Raw genomic sequence first — 22322 nt, forward strand, 5'->3', positions numbered from 1 at the left:
AAGGTTGCTGTTGTTCTTTAAGCATAACAATTAATGAACAAGACATGATCTTTTGTTCTTTTGATGTTTAGTAAGACGGGGGTACCTTAACAATGAATGAACTTGATTATAGTCAAATTTTGGTTTACAATGTAAACACCAGAATACTACAGTACAGGGATTGAAACTAGTAGGAACATTCATTATATCCGAAGCTGTCATTTTCTAGTCTTATTGTCCGTGGAGTTGAAGTTGTTGAACACTTCAACTTAATCTATAATTGTAGTCGTATATCACCTATCGGCTACCAGTCTACCACATGAACACAAAATATATGATATATGACGAAAATGGGGAACAAAATGCATTTCATCTCAACTCTAACCTAATGTGACGAGAAATAATTTGGGAACATCCACACAATCGGAGGATCCCTAAAATGTTCATTCAAACAATATTTGATTACTTATGTACAAAAGAATGTTGTCAATGAATATAGGGTCTTTAAAAGAATGACAATGTCTAAATATATCTATACTGCATACTGAATGACTGTATTTACAAGGCTCTATCTTGGCTTCGTGTATAATAAGTATGTACAAAAACTTACTATTTTCACAGGATCCCGTCTTCAATCTTCACTTCAAACAGGACAATATTTGCTTAATGGCTCTATATGTATACTGGCTATACAATTTTGTACATCTGCAAGAATGATATGAAGCTTGAGCATATTATGTTTTCGCATAATACAGACTTGAGGATTATTTGATGCCTCGTGTATGTCAAAGTAGTGCATAGCAACAAGGAATATTCAAAAGCTCTAGTGCAATAAAAAAAATGCAGTGTGCCATAGCATGAGCAGAATAACCAGACAGAGATCCAGAAGAGGCATAGTATTAATTAATGTATTATAAAGTAAAAAACATAGACCAACTATAAAACTCACATAATACAAGAACATTCCACATTTCCGCCTCTGTAACAAAACAAGCTTTTCCTTGATAGTGCCTCTTGGAGCTGTTCTTTTGTCACTGAGATTAAAAATTCTTCACAATATCTTGACAGTACGAAATTCTGAGTGCATATCAGAAGATATAACAAACTCCATTGCCATGATGTTAGATACGAACCTAAAGAAATATCAGTTATGAACTATAAGTAGTGTACATAATCAAACAAAAACATAGGTAATTAACAGAAATGAATCACAGACAACATATACATACCAAAATATGAGTGATATGGTCTACATTGGATGGGGTATTCCTGAATATTTATCGATGGACTCTTTTTTGCGCTCGAGATCAAGGCTGCATATTTTTACACATCAGCAGTGACCAGTTATGAAATCCATAGTCCAACTGTTGATTATAAGAAGACTCAGGAATAAGGAGGGAGAATTACCTATTCCTCACACCAAGAAGAGCACAATGCACAGCACGTGCAGCAGCTGAAGCCGGAGCTATGGCAGCTGCAGGAGCTGCTTGAACAGCAGTGGCCAGAGCAGATCCTACACCAGCACCACGTTGATATTTTTTTAAGGGACTTTGAACCAAAGCTGCAGCAGATTTTCCTAAGCCATCACTTATACTCTCATAAGCCTATTACAAAAAGAAATGTCATGTCTCAGGAGTTTATTTATGCTTCACAAGAGACATAAATTCTATCAAATTATCTCTAGGGGAAAGAAGATTAACAGCAAAAGGAAAAGAAAACTCATAGTCATTCAACACCACAGTCGCATTCATTAAATATGACCAAGGCTCCAAATTCCAGAAACCTGACAGGGTCTTGCACAGTGATCAAGCAGCTAAAAGAGTTGATATTGATGCATCCAATTCTTAGGCCACCTAGTTCTTCTGTTACTATACAGGTCCAAGGGATTCTACTTCCCAGAATGTGATACATGAACATTAGGCTATCATTCACACAGAAAGGTGCACTAAAATTTAAACTTAAGTGCCTTGCAAAAGTGAGATCAAATGAAGAATCAGGATCCTATGTCTGCAAATCCCACAACCAATGTTCTGAATGATTTCATGGTAGAAATAATTTATTAAATGAATGCAGATTATAGACTTCCGCAATTTATGTAGGTCTTTAAGAATTAGATAATGGACCCAAGTGAAATTGAAGAAAGAAGTTAAAAGTATACTATTGGCTTTCCACTGATCAATAATCACTTGGAAACATTAAAAAAATGAACTTAAACTGACATATGAAAATGGGGAGTAAAGATTCCTACCTGTTTAATTCCTTGCAGGGCATCACTAGGCTGATTAGACCTTACATTACTATTTAGTTTGCTTTCTAAAGGCCATGGTACAGTCGGTGGAATGTTGGCAAGTAAGTATTCTGTTTGCAGGAGGATCTCATGGGTCCCCGCTGCCAAATGTACTCCTAATCCAATGGCCTCAACTGAAATGCTTCTGAGGAATGCAATTGTACCTATTGCAGTCAATGATTATTGACATGTAATTAGAAATTTCTGATGGGCATGTACGATAGCAACCAAAAAAACTCAGGCATTCGGCTTCCAGATAAAAAAATTCATTCATGACAAATTTTCGCAAAGAACAAAAGATTGTCAGTCAATAGTTTTACCTCTTTGCATTCCCTTTAATATTCTATGATCCTTCTTGTAGTTCTTCACAGGCAAGGAAACCAGCTTTGCTGCACCAGAACCCACAGAAACCAAGGATCGAATGGGAGGAAGTCCTTTTAACAATTTACGAACCTGTAAAATATGATTAGTTGGAAATATTGTAAGAGTAGCAGCATGATATTTCATAAGCTTAACAGTTACAGCTCGAACCTGATTTTGGGAAATGTCTTCCAACCACTCCCCTATTATCGTTTCACATATGCAATTCCAGCCATAAACTCCCTTACCCTGGACGCGTTTGAGATGCAGTTCAACCCCCTGCGATTTAGTTCATAGTGTGAAGTAAGAACCTTAATAAATCAGAATAGACTTTGAAGAGCAACTTGGCATTGAATTCACAATTCTTAAACTCTGAAAAGACATGCCCATCCTTTTGTGTCAAAAACAGTTGGTATCAGGAAATAATAGATTGACTTCTTACTTTCCAACATGCAAGGACATTGTTAAGTAAAACAACAAATATAACCAATACTAACAACAATACAAACAAATATTTAAGTTAAATAAGTGTGGGTGAGAGGAATCGAACCCGATTCCCTCCCTAAATCGAGCTCTGATACCATGTTAAGTAACGAGTCGCTCCAAAACCTTAAGGTGTTAGAGAAAAGCTGGAACAGGATCTTATAATCTTTAACAGACATTAAGAGGCAACTTATTTCAGAAAAACTGACTCCAACATAAGATGATAATTTCTGAAATAAGTGTCACCGTGAGAATAATTAAAGCTATAAATCATGAGAAAAATACAGAACAATTACTATCATTGGTTTCAAAAATCAGATTTTACCGATTAGTGAACAGAACGTAACTATATTGGTACAGAAACAGAATCATCTTAAAAAGGAAACCAGTAGTTAAGTCCGATACCCAGCGGCAATCACAGAGGACTTTGGAATAACTCAAAGCAAAGTTATTCCTCGACAACAATAAAAGAAGTCTATGACAAACAGTGAATTACAGCAAGACAGAATGTTGCCTTCTCATGGTAGTTAATTAAAAATCAGAAGCAGGGAACAACGATGAACAATTTTGAAACATAAATGTATGTAATTTATGAGTAAATGAAAACAAAATTTGCAAATTAACATAGAATTATGAAGTTAAGAATCAATTGTCAACGGCTGGATGGGACGGAGAGAGTAACATCCAAGGTGAAGAATAATTCATTAATTACCTTTATGAACTACAATTTAGTTGTAGTTCCAACTTTGACTTGATGGGAAGAATACTAGAAAATAACCAACCTGATTACATCTATTAAAGAAGCACAACTAATCTCAACATGATCGGAGGTCATTAGACTAACCAATACAAGGACCTTTTATAACTTTGATATGGTCCTAGGTCAATAAAACCATGCATTCTGTGTTGTTATTAAGAGCATGCAGAAAAAATATCAAATGATAGGTGACATTATCACCTTCCAAGGAAACAGATTTACAAGCTCCACATATTTTCCTCCACTTAAAGCAGCCAGGTCCACATGGCAGGGACTGTAGTCCACCCGAATGGTGAAAGGAAGAATATCAAACTTCTGAAAAAGCAAGTAAGTTTTATTAGCGAATACACATAAACCTATAGAAGTGGTCGAAGCTATGATATAACACAAAGAGTTCAGTTTCAATACTCAGTAAGGGAATTATTTAGAGCGGTATGTCATTTTACATGGTCGTGCCTATTAATTTATTAGGTTTCTTCTAGAGTGCTTACCAAATACACAAGGTTGATCCAACCACTTTCTTGGCTAGACAGACATTTAGTCGTAAAAAGTTATAGATACCTCGTCGTGTTTAAATATGTGTTACCAGGTGAAGCCTTAGTGGAGTTGTATAATAGAATATATCTCTGTCAAAGTTTCAAACCGTTTCATTTGTCATCTTCAGAGTAAATACTTCCACGGTAGAATACACTGAAGCTACTAAAAATAGCAACAGTTTAATATAACTAATTTCGCTTAGTTACAACTTAAACCTTGAAGTATGATGATGTGTACACATAAACCCTTAAAGAAAAAAGTTGTACACATCTACCCGTTATGTATTGAATGTGTATATCTTGACCCTTCCTCCAACAAACACTCCTAAATCGCTAAATGTTAGGTAACGTGTGAGGGTTATCTCAGAAAATAAATTAGACATATACATATCATGTAATATAGGAGAGAGGTTAATGTGTTGGACGGGAAATTGACTTAAGACTTTGGAGAGAAAAAACAATTTTCTACCCCCGAAATTTACCTGAAAATGTGACATATCAGAATCCAAAACTTTGGATGAAGTAAGGGTCATGATGCATACATTTGATACATTAGGGGTTGATGTGTATGCCTTTTTTCTTTAAGGGTGTGTGTGTACATTATATCATACTTTGGGGTTTAAGTTATAATTAAGCCAACTAATTTCTATCAAAACATTATACAAGCCTAGTAAGTACAAATTCAAAAATATTTTTGACTATACTCTGATTCTGGTGAAAGTCACAATCGTGACTACAAACACAATACAGCTTGTATTTATAGTACGAGACCTTAATAAATATCTTTACACAGATGTGTTTATGCGTGTGGCTGTATGATTACTGTGAATTTTCATGACTTTGTATGTGCCCTAAATGAGCGAGTGTACTCACCTGAAAATAGGGAAGCAATGCTTCCTCATTGATGTTCTGACCCCCAAATCTTGGACCTTCTCTTTGTAGCCTTGGTTCACCTAAACATTGAGCAGAACTTGGCAGTGGGTCAACCAGTGGGTCTTTTTCTCCAAAGAAGCTGATTAGAAAGTCCAGTTGACGCTGATGGAGATGCAATAGTATAGGAAGGAGACTGATTCGTAACCTGGAAGATCAACAACATTAAATAAAGTAAACTTTCAAATAAAAATGAATTAAGTTATATTATATAAAGACCAAAGGCATTTAGATGCTCGGTTCGCAACTATCTACTGATACAACTTCTTTCCTAGGTAGACAAAAGCTTAACATATGCAGCAAAAGTAGTCTATAGAAAACCAATAAGATTAATAGAATTTGAGCTCGTCAGCTAAGAATCATCAGGTTCTTTATAAAGTGTTGGAACAAACAATCAGTAGCACTTGAAGAAACAACTTGCTAGTAACAGCAGCTGATTAATATGCGTACACATAGGTGTGCATGTTCTCTATACTCTACTTTATTTTTTTTGTGAGCAGTTCACTCAATATACATTACCCCCACTTTATGAACCTGAACAGCTAAAAAAGTAAGAAACTTTCACACTCTTACCACTAATTTCCCTATTATTGAATCAAACTTCCCATTAAAACCAACATGAATCTAATCTCCTTTTATCAATCCTACTAGGTTATACACACGATGCAATGCTGGAGAATTAATTAGAACCAACTGAATTGTTTTTCCGGTTTCTAGCCCTAGAGACTTGTACCTAAAGAGAAAAATAGAAATATCCTTAAAAACGTTGTACAGGACCATAACAAATAGATATGAAACAACCACCAGATATTGCGTTGACAAAGACGTCATGCATACCGATATTCCTCAAGCGGGGTTGAGGGATGTGGTCGGACAGCTTCTAGATTCAGCTTCAATGACTTCGAAGATGATTCTCTTGGATGATCTTTTGAGTGATAATAGCCGAGGACCTAGACAGTGAAATTATAATATATAAATTAGCGCCAAGATTCAAGAAGAAAATAAAAGCAAGAGGAACCACATGAATTCAGCAGATTATAGTACCAGTTTCCATGGAGCATCTTTACTAACGTCATCCAACCGAAAATCAAGAATCGATAAAGATAGCTTGGATACACATACATCACCATCAGGAAACGCGTCATATTTTAACTCTAACCCGGACAGCAAAAGCTCCAAATGAGGAATTGTACCCCTTCCAGAATTCCCCAGATGTTGATCACTATTATGACTGTTTTGCCAGCTCGAACCAGTACACATTCTCCATGTGACATTGAAGTTTTTAAGAATGGCATTCCCCTTTACTTTATTGTGTCCGTCAAGTTTAGTCTGATTAGAACTCTCATGTTTTTCATTTTGCTTTAGACGATTTTTCTTACTGATTTCAGAGACATGGTTTTCTCGAATCTTTAATGAGACATCACCGTACCATCCGCTTTTTCCTCTTTGAACTTCCTTGTCCTTCAATTTACTAGGTTTGTTTTTAAGAACTTCACTCATCAGTTGTTTTTCTGAAAAACCCGACTGAGGCAATACATCAGATAGGAAATACTCTTCTATAAACTCTGGACAGTCTTTAGAATAAATATTATTTGCTACTCCAGGACAACCAGCATCAAGAGAAGTGGAAGTTTTTAATCCACTATCAGGGTCCACATTCCCATATGGATTCAGTTGAAAAGCATTTTCACGAATCTCATCCATTAAGTTAACTGCACCAGGTACACTCATTGTATGCCCATGTGACACATTCACTTGAGAAGGGGATAGGCTGGAGTAAGAACTTCCACTGCCAACTTCATTGTTCACATGTGTCTGCTGAATGCTATTCCATCGGTTTTGCAAGTGCACGATTGATTCCTCCACGTCAGGAGCAAAAAGCTGCTGCAGTTGAGCTGACAGGCGAATCAAAGCAGAAGCTGTATCATGACAAGTATTTAAGATAATGTGAGATTCAGTACACTCGAACTCCCAGAGGTGACCATTTATGCAGTTCATTCTTAGAATTGCTTCTATATGTGACTCCTGTGCAACTTTAACATAGCCATGTTTTCGGAGATTTTGTACACTAGAAGAGCTGCCGATACTCTTGAGCCCAAATACTGGACAAAGAAGTAGACCCAATTCCTGCACTCTAATCTTGTACTCCCTCTCAAGAGAATTAGAAAACACTGAATTTGAGATACTAAAGGAAGATGCTGCTAAGAGACAACCAAAATATTTTTCATTTGCATTAGCAGCACCTGCAAAGTGTCCCAAGTAAGGCTCATAACCCAAACCAATATCTATCAGGTTAACAACAAATGAAGTTCCACATGGGTCATTTCCCTCAGAATTTTCCTTCTGATGATTGGCATCTCCTGCTTGCTCTGTTTCAGGAGACGGTAAACTGAAAAAGGAGAAAACTGAATCTAGCCAATCCAAACGACCGCCTATTGCAGTAATAGTACCACATCTAATTGTTACAGATGTTTGACTATGATAATTCACTGAATCCCAGAAATGCACAATATCAGATCCTGACGTCCTCGAGGATAATATATTTGAACCATCTCCATCACCACGTCCTCTGGTAGAGTTGTTGCAGGAGATTAAAAGAAACTCTTTAGCTGGAACTGAAGTAACGGAACCCCACAAATTGCCCATGCCATGTCCTAGCCAGAATAAACTGGAGTCGCTGATTCCACCAACGTTTGAAACAGATAGCAACTCAAGCTTTTGAATTTGCAGTGTAAAGCTATGCCAACAACCAGGAAGTTCATTCTCTGGCGAACCTTTGATACTTTCATTTGCTTCCAGCTTCACTTGAAATTCTAGAAAATCGCATTCCACGAGCATGGATGTTTGTGGTGCAAAAGATTCTAACTTTCCATCAGCTGGATTAGAGGCCAAACATGAGAACCAATCAATCAATTGACTGAGAAGACAATTCAGGGTTTTGTACTGAGAACTGTCTAACATAACCATCATAGGAGCAACATGTGCATGCAGAATAAATGAAGAACTTAAAATTATCTCCTCTCGGTTATGGGTTTCTATGCCTTCCACATCTTTAACAGTAGTTACTGAGGCAAAATGATGACTACGTCCCACAGACTTCTCCCTTCTACTTGAATCCCCTGACGTGGCCAACAGCCTGGCCTTCTTTGCTATCCAAGGACCAGTCAAATAATTATCCTGCCAGAACATACTCAAAACAGAAAAACGCCTGGCTTGGTCACTGATAGATACAATATTTTGGTTTAAGAATTTATGATTCTTCGTGCCAGAATCACTTCCAATACTTTCGGTGGAAGCTGCTGTAATAAGATATATACCCAAGTTACCAAAATTCAAATGCAAAGAACATGAAGATGCCAAAGAGTGCCACTTCTTAGATCTATCCACAGTGGGGCGATTGCTCACTTGTACCTTTTCTTCTCTCGAATTCGCTAATGAAAAAATGTCAACAGCAATAAATTGATCCCAGCAACTGTAACATCTAAAATCTCCACTTGTCTCTACAGGGAAACAGAGTATTATTCTTGCATTTGAAAGTAACACATTGCCTTTCAGTCTTTCAGTCGGAGATGAGGTGCTGACTTGAGGGCAAGATTTCTTATCCACTTTCTCTCGAAATGAAGACATCGACTCAACATCACATTTCTCATCCAAAGATCCACTACGTGTGCTTGTCATTCCAACAGAAACTCCAGGTTGCTTCAGTACATCTAGTATCAAACTTACCAAACGAAAATTCAGCCAGAACACAAAAGGTGGCAATTTCAGTGAAAAAGAGGTAGCCCCCATCACTTGACTGGATGAACCAAAGGTTACGGTACATAGGCAATCAATCACACCTGACGTTCTGAGCAAGGTGACCTTGACTACATCACTCCTATATATACTTCCACCATGCCTGGTGTCAACACTATACGGAATATCTGTAATGACAGAGTTGGCCGATTTTGCACAACTATAATACTTAGCTGGTGAACTTGTAGGAAAAGAAGCTTCAACTGCCGATTGCAATTTTGCAATGGATGTAACCTGAGTTTCTATATCATCATCGTACCCTTTCAGATCACTATATTCAATGTCATTGCCACTACTGAAGTGATCAGATAGTTCAAAATGCTCCACCGTTGCTTTAATATTCATTTCTCGAGGACATACCTGTTGACCTTGTCATATGTCTGAGGTTAGTACCAAATATATTTAAAAATGAAAAAAATGGGATTTACAAAAGAGTTTCAACGCAAAAAGGAGGTAGGGGGAGCGGTAAACCATACCTGCAAGATGAAAAGAGTGTTCTGGAATTTTGCACTTAAATAATGAACAAATGGACGAGCTTTTGTTTGATTATGTAGATGTTCCGGATCTTCATCAACAAATGAAAAAAGAAGTGTAACGCCAGCAATGCTTGCCTTAAAATTGGTTTCAACATGCTTTTGTTCTGTGAGGACATATGTAAGGATGCCGATTAGTTACTACAAAATATAGAAGAAATATACAACAGATTCTCCAGAACAAACATGTCAGCATACATCAGCCATAAACTTTCTAAGGCAGCAGAAATCATTGCGACCACACTTATCAACGGAGTGTTTTATATAAAAATATACATACAATTGTATTCCAGGTACGTGAATATGGGAACAGTACCAATTCCTTCGTCAATAACACATGAAAGAATCACAAGCTTCACAAACTTTTGCAACTAGTCTAGGAATAGCACGTCACTAAACAAGTTAAAAATTTCTCCAGAAAGGGCAGGCATCAGAACTTCACGTTTACAAAAACTACTATCTTACAAGTTACAATAACAACCAAGTATGCGAAGTTTCAATACTTGATGATAAGATCTTTAATAACTACTTGTTGCACAGGGTATTAGGCTGTCTTGTCTATTAAGAACACAATGACAATAAATACTTGGTGAGAGAATCTTTGGATTTGGATGATAATTCCATCTATTGTTTGCACAATCAGGGTAATTATCATTCTGCTCTTAAAAATTGTTGCCGAGTCACCTGATTAGATGTAATTACAATAAGTAAAAATGTTAACATTTCATTACAGTTAGTATTGTCCAAGTTCATTATGTAGGATCTCCTTTAAATGTGGTTTGTGTGAAAGCCAACTTCAGGCTTTTCTTCAGTAATTATGTATTCCTATGTTTTCTCATTAATCTATACCTCCACTTCAATTCCTGACTAATTATGCAGTTTTGACTACATATATTTGGCTGTAACTCAAGGTACAGCCAACTGAAACCTATTGACAACAAAATCAGATGCAGCAGCCAAAATAGATAAACTTCAATACTTCATAAAAGCATTTGCGACATCAATTCTTCAGGTACAGCCAACTGAAATCTATTGACAACAAAATCAGATGCAGCAGCTAAAATAGATAAACTTCAATACTTCATAAAAGCATCTGTGACATCAATTCTTAAAATATACAACTGACAATATAAGTCACCTCGGTTTAAAAATATAAAAAAGACTTTAAATTAGGAAAAAGGCTTGCTGGTAACCATACAATAGTACATTCAAATACAGGAGGTATGCATGAATAACAATGTACCAGTGGGAATATGCAAAGATCCAGATTCAAGGTTGGATGCAGCAGTTATTGCACTGAAAACAGAACATGTCCAGTTCCACATTCCACTGTTTCCCAAAGCTGACTGAGAAGTCCTCAATTCATCAAAACATTCAAAAAATTGATCCACGCTGCAAGTAGACATTAATGAAATATTTAGCACTTTTTAGCATATTGATATCAATAGAGATCTACTTTAACATTGCGTTAGAGATATAATGCACCAAAAAACATACTAGTTTAGAAACAATCAAACTAAGAGCAGATACCTCATGAGCATTACATGGATAATGTACCAAACAAACAAAAAATCAATCTTGGGTGAATTTGAATTGCTAAAAAAATTGACAAAAAAACGAACATCCAAGCATTTTAAAAGATGGCAATCTAGCAATTAGCATAACATAGGACTGTTAGTAATTCATAAAATTTCCTGGTGCACCTTTAACAAGGGAAAATTAGAGGATACTAACCTGGCCCCAAAATCTGGTTCTGCATCAGTATTGTCCCTCTGCTTTCTACTCGAAGATGTCACCCAATCGGATATAACATGAGATCCTGGTAGCAAAGTATCTAGTGTCGTGTCCCTTCCAAAAGAGGGGGAGAGGTTGGAAGAATATCCATGGTTCGACACTAATTTCTCAGTAGTATAAGATCCAACAGTATTTGTAAGAGAATTAGATATTGCATTATGGTAAACCGACTCATTTTCCATGTTATGCATCTGATCCTTACCACTTTCACCCAAATCTCTATAAACTTCAAACAAATGTAAAAGGCATTTAATGGAACTCGGTTGAAATCTTAATTCCAGTGGGTCGATACTAACATCTGCATCCACTTTGCGGATATCCAATGAACCATTTTTCCAAGGTATACTTAATTTCATAGTCCCTGAGAATCCACCTTTTTCCCCAGTAATAATTGAAGTCGTGGCATCTGATGAACAACACGTGTTAAACAATTCAGTGGAAGCTGTTCCTGGAGCACATGGAACAGCTGACTGCTTGACAAAGTCATCATCCATTCGAAGAAACTCAAGAATTGCACCGTGAAATTTAACAAAGTTCGTCAGTTGATTTAACCCAAGAACTGTATCAGCTTTCACTTGGTTATCAGAATTATTCTCTTCGGAAGTACCTGTCCCACATTCTACTTCAGCTATGCGCAGTACCAAGCTCCTACATAATTCATTTTTCTTCTTTTCTTCTAAATAGGGATCAACTGCAATTATGAGTTTCTTAATTCGTACATTGAAACTAGTAAGCAGCCACTTTACCATCTTTGCAATGGTTTTGACTCCCTCATGTACATCCACGGAAGCTACAGCCACAGTGTTATCCACAATGTCAGGCCCAGATCTTCTAAAATCCCCAACACCATCTTGACCACTTTGGCTTGAAAGACATGTTCCAGATCCATCCCCAAACAATTTTTTCACACTTGGACCAAGAACAATTTCTAGTTCATCCAATTCAATCTGACACCCTTTACTCTTCCATGGCATTGTAACAGATAAGGAGCCAATAGATCCCTCTTTAACAGTCAGCCCAGCCAATGCACCTAACTGAACAAATATAGCCAAAAATAAAATAACTGTGAGATCACATTCCATTCTACTATGACAGCTGAAAATCCATCATGCAAATTAAACAATTAGTTTTTTGTTTTGGAGGGGGGTGTACTCACATGCCTCCAAAGAGGCTTGACCCGTTTATCTGCTACACTATAAATCTATAAGCCAAAGGATGGATAAAGATTGCGATATCAAAGTATAATAGAGCAAAAGATCTTCCTGTCTAGACCTCTATTCTTCACAACAAATTAATAAATTATACTCTTATTCCTTTTCATATAATGCATGTAGACACTTCACTTTCTATAGGTTTTGACATATCTTCACATAAAGAAACTACAAAATTGTGTCTAAAGACATAATTGGCCAAAATATACAACAAATTAATAAATTATACTCTTATTCCTTTTCATATTTTGCATGTAGACACTTCACTTTCTAGAGGTTTTGACATATCTTAACATAAAGAAACTGCAAAATTGTGTCTAAAGACATAATTGGCCAAAATAAGACATATCTTCACTATATTATGTTGTACTATTATTAGCATAAGATTCCGAAATTGTGTCCCCAAAAGGGACGCAAGGTGTGATAATAAGAAAATATCATCATCCTGTATTTAGAACTCAGCAGAGACTTGGTCAGCACAAATGAGATCATGGTTCAAAATGCACTATGTTGAGGAACTCAGCTAGAAAATTATTTTTTGTCACTTATAGAGGATATGGAATCTACATTGCAAGTCTACACCAAAAAGCATTGCAAGGAACTGATAGAGCACTAAGAAAAGAAATACAACCAAACTAGGTATTTGCCATCAAATTGCCAGCCAAACATCTTGCAGATCTTTTTTAATCATTAGCAAAAAAAGCATTGTCTATTTAAACAGTTTCCCTATACTTTCCGCTAGGATTGATAATACCAAGTTCCACGTATTCAATAAGTCGAGGGATGAAAGTTTTTAGTTTTAATAATTGACAGTGTAATTCTTAAACGTGTAGAGTGAAGAAAAATCGTAATTAAGATCCCTCTGTACTGAAAAATGGCTAAAAACATCTTTTGTTCAAATATCAGTCATATTATTATTTTAATAATTTCTAGCCTGAAATATAAATTGCACACTTTTTTTGCTTTTGTTTGCTGAATATATTAAATATTCATTGTAAACTTTAGACACCGGTAAGACTTTGCAGGTTCCAAACCCTATATGAACACTTTCCAGACTAGATAATAAATTACTACTTTCACTTCAGCATATCAACATATCCCGCATGATTTCAAAAAATTTCTACTTAAACCCTAATGCCATACAAGACAGCATTTGCAATACAACTTCCAAACCTAATCCATTCACATGACAGACATACATACAGATATATATCAACAAACTCTTCAATAAATCTCTCAATACTCAAATATCACAATCACACTACAACCTCTATATATCAATAGCTTCAAACCGAAGGTATTTACTAATTCATCTATGCTATTATTTTATCAAGTAACTGTTACATTTCAAGTTATAAGACCGAGATAAAGTATATAAACTCATTATCGAGTATCAAATTACAATGCCCTGCAATGGTACGTGTAGCTAATCATTCTGTTAACTACAATTGCACCAAATTCTCAAAAATTTTAACCTATCTCTACTATTATTTCATCAAGTATCTATTACGAGATAGAGCATAAACTCATTATCGATTATCAATTCACAATGTCCTACTAGGTAAGTTTAACTAATCATTCTGTTAACTAAAATTGCACCAAATTCTCGAAAACATTACCTAACCTATCTCTACTTTTATGTTATCAAGTTTCTGAAACGATTCAAGTCTTAACACTGAAATAAAGTATAAACTCATTATCGACTACAAATTTTACGATGTCCAGTCATGTACGTTTAACTAATCATTATGTTAACTAAAACTGCACCAAATCCTCGAAAATCTTAATTTACCTATACCTATTATTTTATTGAGTACCTGTTACTATTCAAGTTCTATATACGCTGTCCTGCCGTGTACGTTTAACTAATAATTCCGTTAATCTCGAAAAACAGGCAAGTAAAATTGCGAAACTCAACTAAAACAAAAAAAAACAAACAATTACATCGAAAATCGACAAAAGGAGAGGCCTGACCTTGAGATTAATATAATCAACGTTAAGCGCGAGATCAGAAAGCTGAACCGTACCATTACGAAGTTGAACATCAAGTTGATTAAGATCAATATCACCTAAAATAAATTGCCCTAATTTTTTCTTCAATAAAAACTTAAACACCTTCTTAATCGCCCACCGCGAGAACATCTCCTCCGCCGACTTCGCGATGTTCCACGAAAACATCTTCAAATTAGGGCTTAATATTTGCTGGTTTACTCAAAACGCCGTCGTATTGAAGTTCGAACTTCCATCAAAACGACAAACACAAGAATAATAATAAAGCCTTTTAAATAGAGAGAGAGAGAGAGAGAGGTAGAGAGATTTAATGATTGAGAGAGAGATGACTTCGAGTATTATTTGGACTGGTTTTGCGTGTTGTTTTTTCTATCTGTATGTATATAAGTGGATAGATACAGATTATTTATTTAAATGGTGTTTTAAGTTTGATTAATGGGGGATTAGAGTCATGAGAGGATTAGGACAGAGAAATGCTATTACATGAGAGTTTCTTTTCTGTTTGGTGTGGAAGTGATAATTTGTGCGTATATTTTTTTATTAGGCTTTATATCTGTTTAATCATTATAATTTGGAAAAAATAATAAAAATAGCCGATTTTTGAAAAAATTTAACAAAAATAGTCATTCTGAAAAAATTGGTCAAAATCAAAGTGGCCAATTTTAGCCGATTGAATACTCCACTGTTAGTTGGGTATCCCAATTTGCGTGGAAACATACATCGATCATTAAAGTTTGAAATAGTTCAGAGCAATCATTCATTTTTCCAAATTATGCACCTAAGATAAAATTTGTTTTTAGAAAATTATAAACAACTCTCGTATCTCAAAAAAGAAGTCGGAGTTCTTAAAAAAATATTAACTTTTTGGATTTTTTTTAAATACGATATTTTTTAATAATTTTTGAAAGTATGAATTTTTAAGATTGTATTTTAATAATATGATATGCAATTTTTTAATCTTCAATGTAATTTTATATTTAAATTTTCAACCGTGAAATTCAAAAATATTTAAGTTGTACAGATTGCTTAGTACTTTATTCAATTTGTAATCAAAATCAATGTAATCTGTGAAAGATCGTATACTGCTATTAAAATAAAATGTAAAGTATAAAAATCTTTCTTAAATTGCATCTAAAGAAAGAATTTGAAAGGAAGATAAAAATCTCTAAATCAACAAAATGCAATTTTGCAATCAACTCATACGTAACAATTATTTCTAACGATATTTTAACAAATAAATTTTTACGTGACGGTAGACCACAATAATAATCAACAAAGTACAATCAACCAAAAATCAACAATTATTTTTAATGACATTTCATCAAAAAAATTGGGAGTAGACACCACATAATAATAAATAATACAACATTACACTAGAATCATTAAAAATTAAAAAAATGCAACCTTGAATTTTAATAAATTTGTAATTAACACTTGAAAGTACAAAATTGTACTCTCTTCCTCCCATTTCTTTACATTCTGACACGAGTCTTCAGCACATATTTTAAGGTGCATATAAAATATAGTTCCGCAACTTATTTTTTACGGTTTTTTGTTTATAAAATAAAAATTAAATGTATAAATTTTTATTCAAAAAAAAAGGAAAATTTTAAAAAAGAAGTTATTGAACCCTCTCACTGGAATGTAAAGAAATGAATGTAACATAGGGAGTAAGAATCAAAATTATAAAAAATAATGTTACCGGAATTAGAAGAACAACATCATTATAATCCTGATTGTTACTTGCACGTAAAAAATTATGAGAAAAATAAATTAAGTGAAAGGTAATATATGACTTTATTTTTTTTATCATTACTGATATAATGAAATATACGATACCATCTAGTGAATATATGAGTCCCGACAGATTTCACCGCTTGCCCCGTAAAATATATCCATATATAACGTGCAATTTTTTTATATTTTGAAAAAGCATTTCTGGTACTCAAGAATTTTTCTTATCATATTCTTTTGAAGAAACATGCTTGTAATCTATTTGGAAAGGCTAGGTGGAGATAGATGCTCTCACCTAGCAGTGTTTGCAGAAGAAAAATTTAGGGAGGATCAATTTCATCTTACAACTAAAATTAAAAAGTAACTTACAATTTTTCAATTTTAAAATAAAAAAATTATAATTTTAACAAACATCACTTATTTATTAATTGTTTCATTTATTTGAATAATGATTAAATAGTTTATAATTTTTAAGAATATGTTAAATATATGTATAAAAAGAAAAAAAATATAAGAGAGACGAAGGAAAATCAAACAAGAATATAAGCTGAATATGAAATATAAACGAAGAAATAATAAAAAGGAAAAGTAGCAAATGAATAGAATAAAAAAAGTATTGAACCTAAGTTTTGGGTGAAGAAAATTTAATCATCCACCGTCCATTTTTCCAACTCTCTTTCAGGCATAATAGCAAATATAGATTCTTTTGAACTTATTCACAGATTTATCGGTTACTTGCTTGTCATGATTTCAACTCTGTTTTTGGGATTGTTTTTAAAGATTTCAAATCCAAAATCCCACACTCTAGAATAGTGATCCTTCAAGCTTGTCAAAACACCCTCTAGAGCAGCCTTCCTAACCCTTGAACACTTAATTCTGGGGACATCAATTTTCAAGTATTCCCTAATTATGGCAATCATATCTTTGACTTTTCATTGAGGGCTATACATAATCCTATCACCATACATTGACTCCAAGTACTTCACTGTCACCAACCTGTTATGATAGGGCCTAGTGCATAAATGATCATCCACGCATGTCTTAATTTGAACAGTGCCTTCATCATTTATCTGGCTGCACCAGAGATAGAATCTACAAGCTTTCTCACATCCCCATTGGACCCTATTCTTGTCATTTATTATAATGTACAGCTCTCTTCTCCTTGATACCATACTCTCTCACAGTTTTTCTAAACTCATCCATACAACCTAATTTCAAGCCAGCCTTCCACTTATGAGTCTCACTAAACTTGTCATTATAAAACTTGTCTTTCTTCTTCCTCTTTCTTCCCGGAGATATTCCAACATAACCCATTTTCAAGTTCTCATCATCACTAGAAGAATCCTCTGACCTCAGTTCATCACTATTATACTCACTCTCATAAAACTCATTGTCTTCGTTGTCAACGCCTTTCAACCATTTTGCTTTCCTAGCTGCAACAAGCTCCCCATCAGGTTCACTTTGACCCCTTCCTCATCTTCATAATCAGGATCATCTCTGTCCTCACTTTCTCCATCAATCTCACCCTCAGTCTCCCCATCAATATCCCCATCAACATCTCCATAAATATCCACATCAATATCCCCCAAACTCCATTCATCATCCTCCAACATGTGCTCACCTGGATTTGACACACTACCCCCATCTCATCCTCCTTATATACTAGCATTTCACCAGTAACCTTTTGGCGATCCACATATAATTTAATTTTCTTATATGGCAATCAAAAGTCAACCATATTCCTAATAGAATTATCATCATATAATAACCTTATTCCTTTGTTGAAGCTATGACCATCACAGAGAAAATACATAAAATTACTTATATCATAATTATATTTTAGAGCATAGTCTTCAAGATCAAATAAGGTTATCTTATCTGCGTCAACATTTTCAATAATGCCAACCCTTCCCCCAGAATACCCAGGTTTACCCTTAAACGCATTTACACTAAATTTTCCATGATGATGCAACTGAATCGAAACCCTAGATGACATTCCGTTTAAGAAATTAAAATTACATTCAATTAAAACGTAGAAATCAAGACAATAAAATCAATAAACCAAATATAAACATAAGCCATGTTTAACAAATCAAAATTCAACAAACCAAATACAGACAACCCATTTTTCTCAAACACAATACAAGAGGAACAATAAGTAGGTTACGTACCTTGTCCGATGATAAGAAATGAAGATACGATCACAAATACTATTATCTGTTGGGTATAATTCTAATTACACAGCAACAATGGGCAGTTATATATATAATAACAAGAACAAGGCAAATAACCAAATAACCAACTAACGAAACAAAACACAAAGGCAATAAAAAACTATAAAGACTGTAATTGACAAAGAAAGTAAAGAACACTTATCTCTTATTGCTTTCCAAATTCTGATAAGAAGAAGAACATAACAGCTGAGTCGCCAAACCCTACAAGAGGACTTGACTGTTCTTAAAGAGATTATTACCCCCAACTTAAGCTGTGATGGAATGCAGCAATATCGCTTCTAGGATAAAACAACAACAGGTCAATCCAGCAATGATCAACAGTGACTCGCAACTCAGTTTGCCCAAAAAAAAACCTATGCAACTCATATATGTTTGCGAGGTAGGCACCGAGACTTGTGTTTTTTTATCTCAAGTATATCTCTCAATATATAGGCATCTCAAGTTGCTCTTCTTCTATTTTACTCGATGTGGTATCTCAAGTAACAAAACAGAAAAAGTAAACAAAATGGGTTTTCCTTATTATTTATATTATATCCTGATTAATTAATATTAATATTACAAAATATATTCAGAGTTTGATTAAAATAATCCTTACTCAATATATTTTATATTAATAATTAAATAATCAATATAAATAATTAAACTTGTAATAGAAAAGATAAATATAAGAGTTCACATTAGCACTAGGTCACACAAGCAATCCACTTATGCTAGTAGTTGTAAACAACACTAACACAAGATGCTATATAAACTCAATATTTTTCTTTTACAATATCAATGTGGGACAAAATCCCATAACTCATTTCAAACAAGTAACTTTGTCTCAATATATTCATGGATTCCACTAAAAAAATGTCTTAGATCCAAGTGTTAGCTTCCGGAAATAATATCAAGAACATATATAAAATATGTCTCAAACTTTACATTTTCTAACAATCCCCCACAAATCCATAACTAAATTGCATACCAGATTTTATACATGACATATTTTTCAGAGTCGGTACCCTTCTGGGATTGAACCCTCCTAAGTCCTCTACATCGATGGTTACCGGATACAAATGGAATGTTTCACCTTGAATCTTTATCCGCTGGGTGTAATCACACTCCATAGATGACGACAACTCAAAGGCTATGGTGCTAATCTACGGCTTTGAGACGTTAATGGTCATGTCTCGGTCCTGTTCGTCGAATGTTTCGAGAAATAACCATTTTCTCTAATTACGACCACATAATTACATTCGTTTAGATGGGCATCTCCATATATGTACTGCTATCATCTCGTTAAACGACTTGACCCCATTCAGAGTTCAAATAACTCTTGCTAACTAGCAATTCAAGTACCTCTTAAGGTTTACAGGGGATAGACTCAGATACATAAGTATCTCAATGTATATGATAGAGGTACCACCAATTCATCCTTACAACTTGTTATTACCACATTGAATACACTTCGAGGGATCTCCTCTCAGGTGTATTGGGTTCCCGTTGTTGATGAATTATGATGGGTTATCAGTCTCATCCCCAACATCGACTTAAGGACTATAGCATGCTCAAGCCCTTTAGTCAGCGGATTAGCTATATTATCCTGAGTTCCTATGAACTCTATAGCTATAGTCCTATTAGACACAAGACTTCCAAGACACTGCTCCACCCGCAAGGGTAAACACATATCCAGTCACTCCATTGGAACCAGATTTCTTAGCTATCCAACTTGCATCACTGTACCGTTCGAGTACCCCGGAAATCTCCGGTAATGCAAGCCAAGGAAAATAGTTACCTTCAGATATCTAAGAATTCTATCCAGTGCCTCCCAATGAGTCTTGTTCGGAAAGCTTGTATATCTAGCTAACTTAGACACGGAATAAGAAATATCTGGTCTAGTCACATTAGCAAGATATTGCAAACTACCAATAATCTGAGAATACCTTAACTAAGACACATGAACACTTGAACTATTCTTGACTAAGGCAACTTTTGAGTCATATGGTGTACTAGCGATTCTACAATTTGAATAATTGTACTTCTCAAGTATAGATTTCTATATGTAATGAGACTGTGATAATGTTATTCCATCAGTTGACTGAGTCAACTTGATCCCAAGAATCACACTAGCCTCACCCATATCCTTCATTTCAAAGTGCCTCTTCAAGAACCTCTTTGTCTCGTTAATAATCTCAATATTGGTTCCAAACAACAAGATATCATCTACATACAAGCACACGATCACACAATCATTACCTCTAACCTTATAGTAGACACATGTCACTTTCATTAACTAAAAACTCGAAGTCTAAAACAGTTTCATCAAACTTTTTATGCCAGTCTACAGGTGCTTGTTTAAGGCCAGAGTTGGACTTGACTAGTCTACATATTTTCCTCTCATTACCAGAAGCAACAAATCCCTCAGCCTGATCCATATAAATCTTTTCTTCAAGGTCACCATGATGAAAAGCTGTCTTTACATCCATTTGATGGATGATAAGACCATGTACAGAAGCCAATGCAATAAGCATTATGATTGTTGTCATTCGGGCAACTGGAGAATATGTATCAAAATAATCGATGCCTTCCCTTTGCCTAAAACCCTTAGCAACTAGCCTAGCCTTGTACTTATCTATTGAGCCATCAGGGTTTAGCCTCCTCTTGAAGATCCATTTACATCCAATAGTAGAACACCCAGGAGGGAGATCAACTAACTCCCATGTTCCGTTTGAAACAATTGAGTCAATTTCACTCTTTACAGCGTCATTCCAATGCCTTGACTCCGAATAATCCATGGCTTGACGGAAAGTGAAAGGCCCATCCTGGACATTGTAAGTGATAAAGTCGCTTCTGAAGTCCTTGACTACCTTTGCACGCTTACTCCTTCTAGGTTCCTCTACTTCGTTAGGAGTAGAGCTACTACCAGGATTCACCCCACATTTGTCATCTTTTCCACATGATCAGGTATAGAACTAGATGTGTGAGTGGGATCATCCTCAGAACTACCCAAAGGTATACCAGTCTTCATAGGGAATACTTTCTCAAAGAAAGTTGCATCACGAAACTCAACTATCGTATTCGTCACAATACCATCTATGTCATATTTTAATAATAAAAATCTCATAGTAGTTGTGATTTCAAGATAGCCCAGAAAGATACAATCAACAGTTTTCGGACCCAGTTTCTTTCTCTTGTGTTCAGGGACAAGCACCTTAGCAAGGCACCCCCACACACGAAGATAACTCAAACTTGTCCTACGCTTTCTCCATAATTCGTATGGTGTCTTTTCCATATGTTTCAGAGGGACTCTATTCAGAATATGGCAAACCGTATTCAGAGCCTCTCCCCACATGTACTTAGGCAACCCAGAATTAATTAGCATACTGTTAATCATGTCTTTAAAAGTTCTGTTCTTTCGTTCTGCCACCCCATTAGACTCAGGTGTGTATGGTGGAGTAACCTCATGAACTATACCATTGCTTGCGCAAAATTCATTAAACAAGGTACTCGTATACTCACCACCTCTATCAGACCTCAAATATTTAAGTACTTTGACAATTTGTGTTTTAGCTTCATTTTTATACATAATGAAATTATCTAGTGCTTCATCCTTATGTTTAAGCAAATAAACATAAAAATATCTACTACAATCATCTATAAAGGTGATGAAATATCTACAGTGATCCTTAGTCAACAC

At 35.1% G+C, this 22322-nt stretch overlaps 1 protein-coding gene across 1 annotated transcript; it reads right to left on the reverse strand.

The window, feature by feature from the left end:
• Window positions 1-319: 319 nt before the first annotated feature.
• On the reverse strand, window positions 320-15070 carry LOC141684013 (autophagy-related protein 2). The gene is made up of 15 exons (XM_074488844.1): window positions 14640-15070; window positions 11395-12488; window positions 10904-11052; window positions 9604-9767; window positions 6377-9487; window positions 6170-6282; window positions 5276-5480; window positions 4068-4181; window positions 2798-2905; window positions 2587-2719; window positions 2228-2430; window positions 1387-1583; window positions 1209-1292; window positions 929-1112; window positions 320-684 (listed from the first exon to the last, which is right to left on the reverse strand). The coding sequence occupies exons 1-13, from the start codon at window positions 14841-14843 to the stop codon at window positions 1229-1231; spliced, it is 5859 nt and encodes a 1952-aa protein (XP_074344945.1). The 5' UTR covers window positions 14844-15070; the 3' UTR covers window positions 320-684; window positions 929-1112; window positions 1209-1228.
• Window positions 15071-22322: the final 7252 nt, after the last annotated feature.

This window comes from Apium graveolens, chromosome 9 (genome assembly GCF_009905375.1).
Source record: "Apium graveolens cultivar Ventura chromosome 9, ASM990537v1, whole genome shotgun sequence".
Classification (NCBI taxonomy): Eukaryota; Viridiplantae; Streptophyta; class Magnoliopsida; order Apiales; family Apiaceae; genus Apium; species Apium graveolens.

Coding starts and splice junctions, on each gene's coding strand:
- LOC141684013 (XM_074488844.1), bottom strand. CDS start 14,843: ATGTTTTCGTGGAACATCGCGAAGTCGGCGGAGGAGATGTTCTCGCGG. Junction 12,489..14,639: donor TTGATTATATTAATCTCAAG/GTCAGGCCTCTC, acceptor ATATTTGTTCAG/TTAGGTGCATTGGCTGGGCT. Junction 2,431..2,586: donor ATTAAAGGGAATGCAAAGAG/GTAAAACTATTG, acceptor TGACTGCAATAG/GTACAATTGCATTCCTCAGA.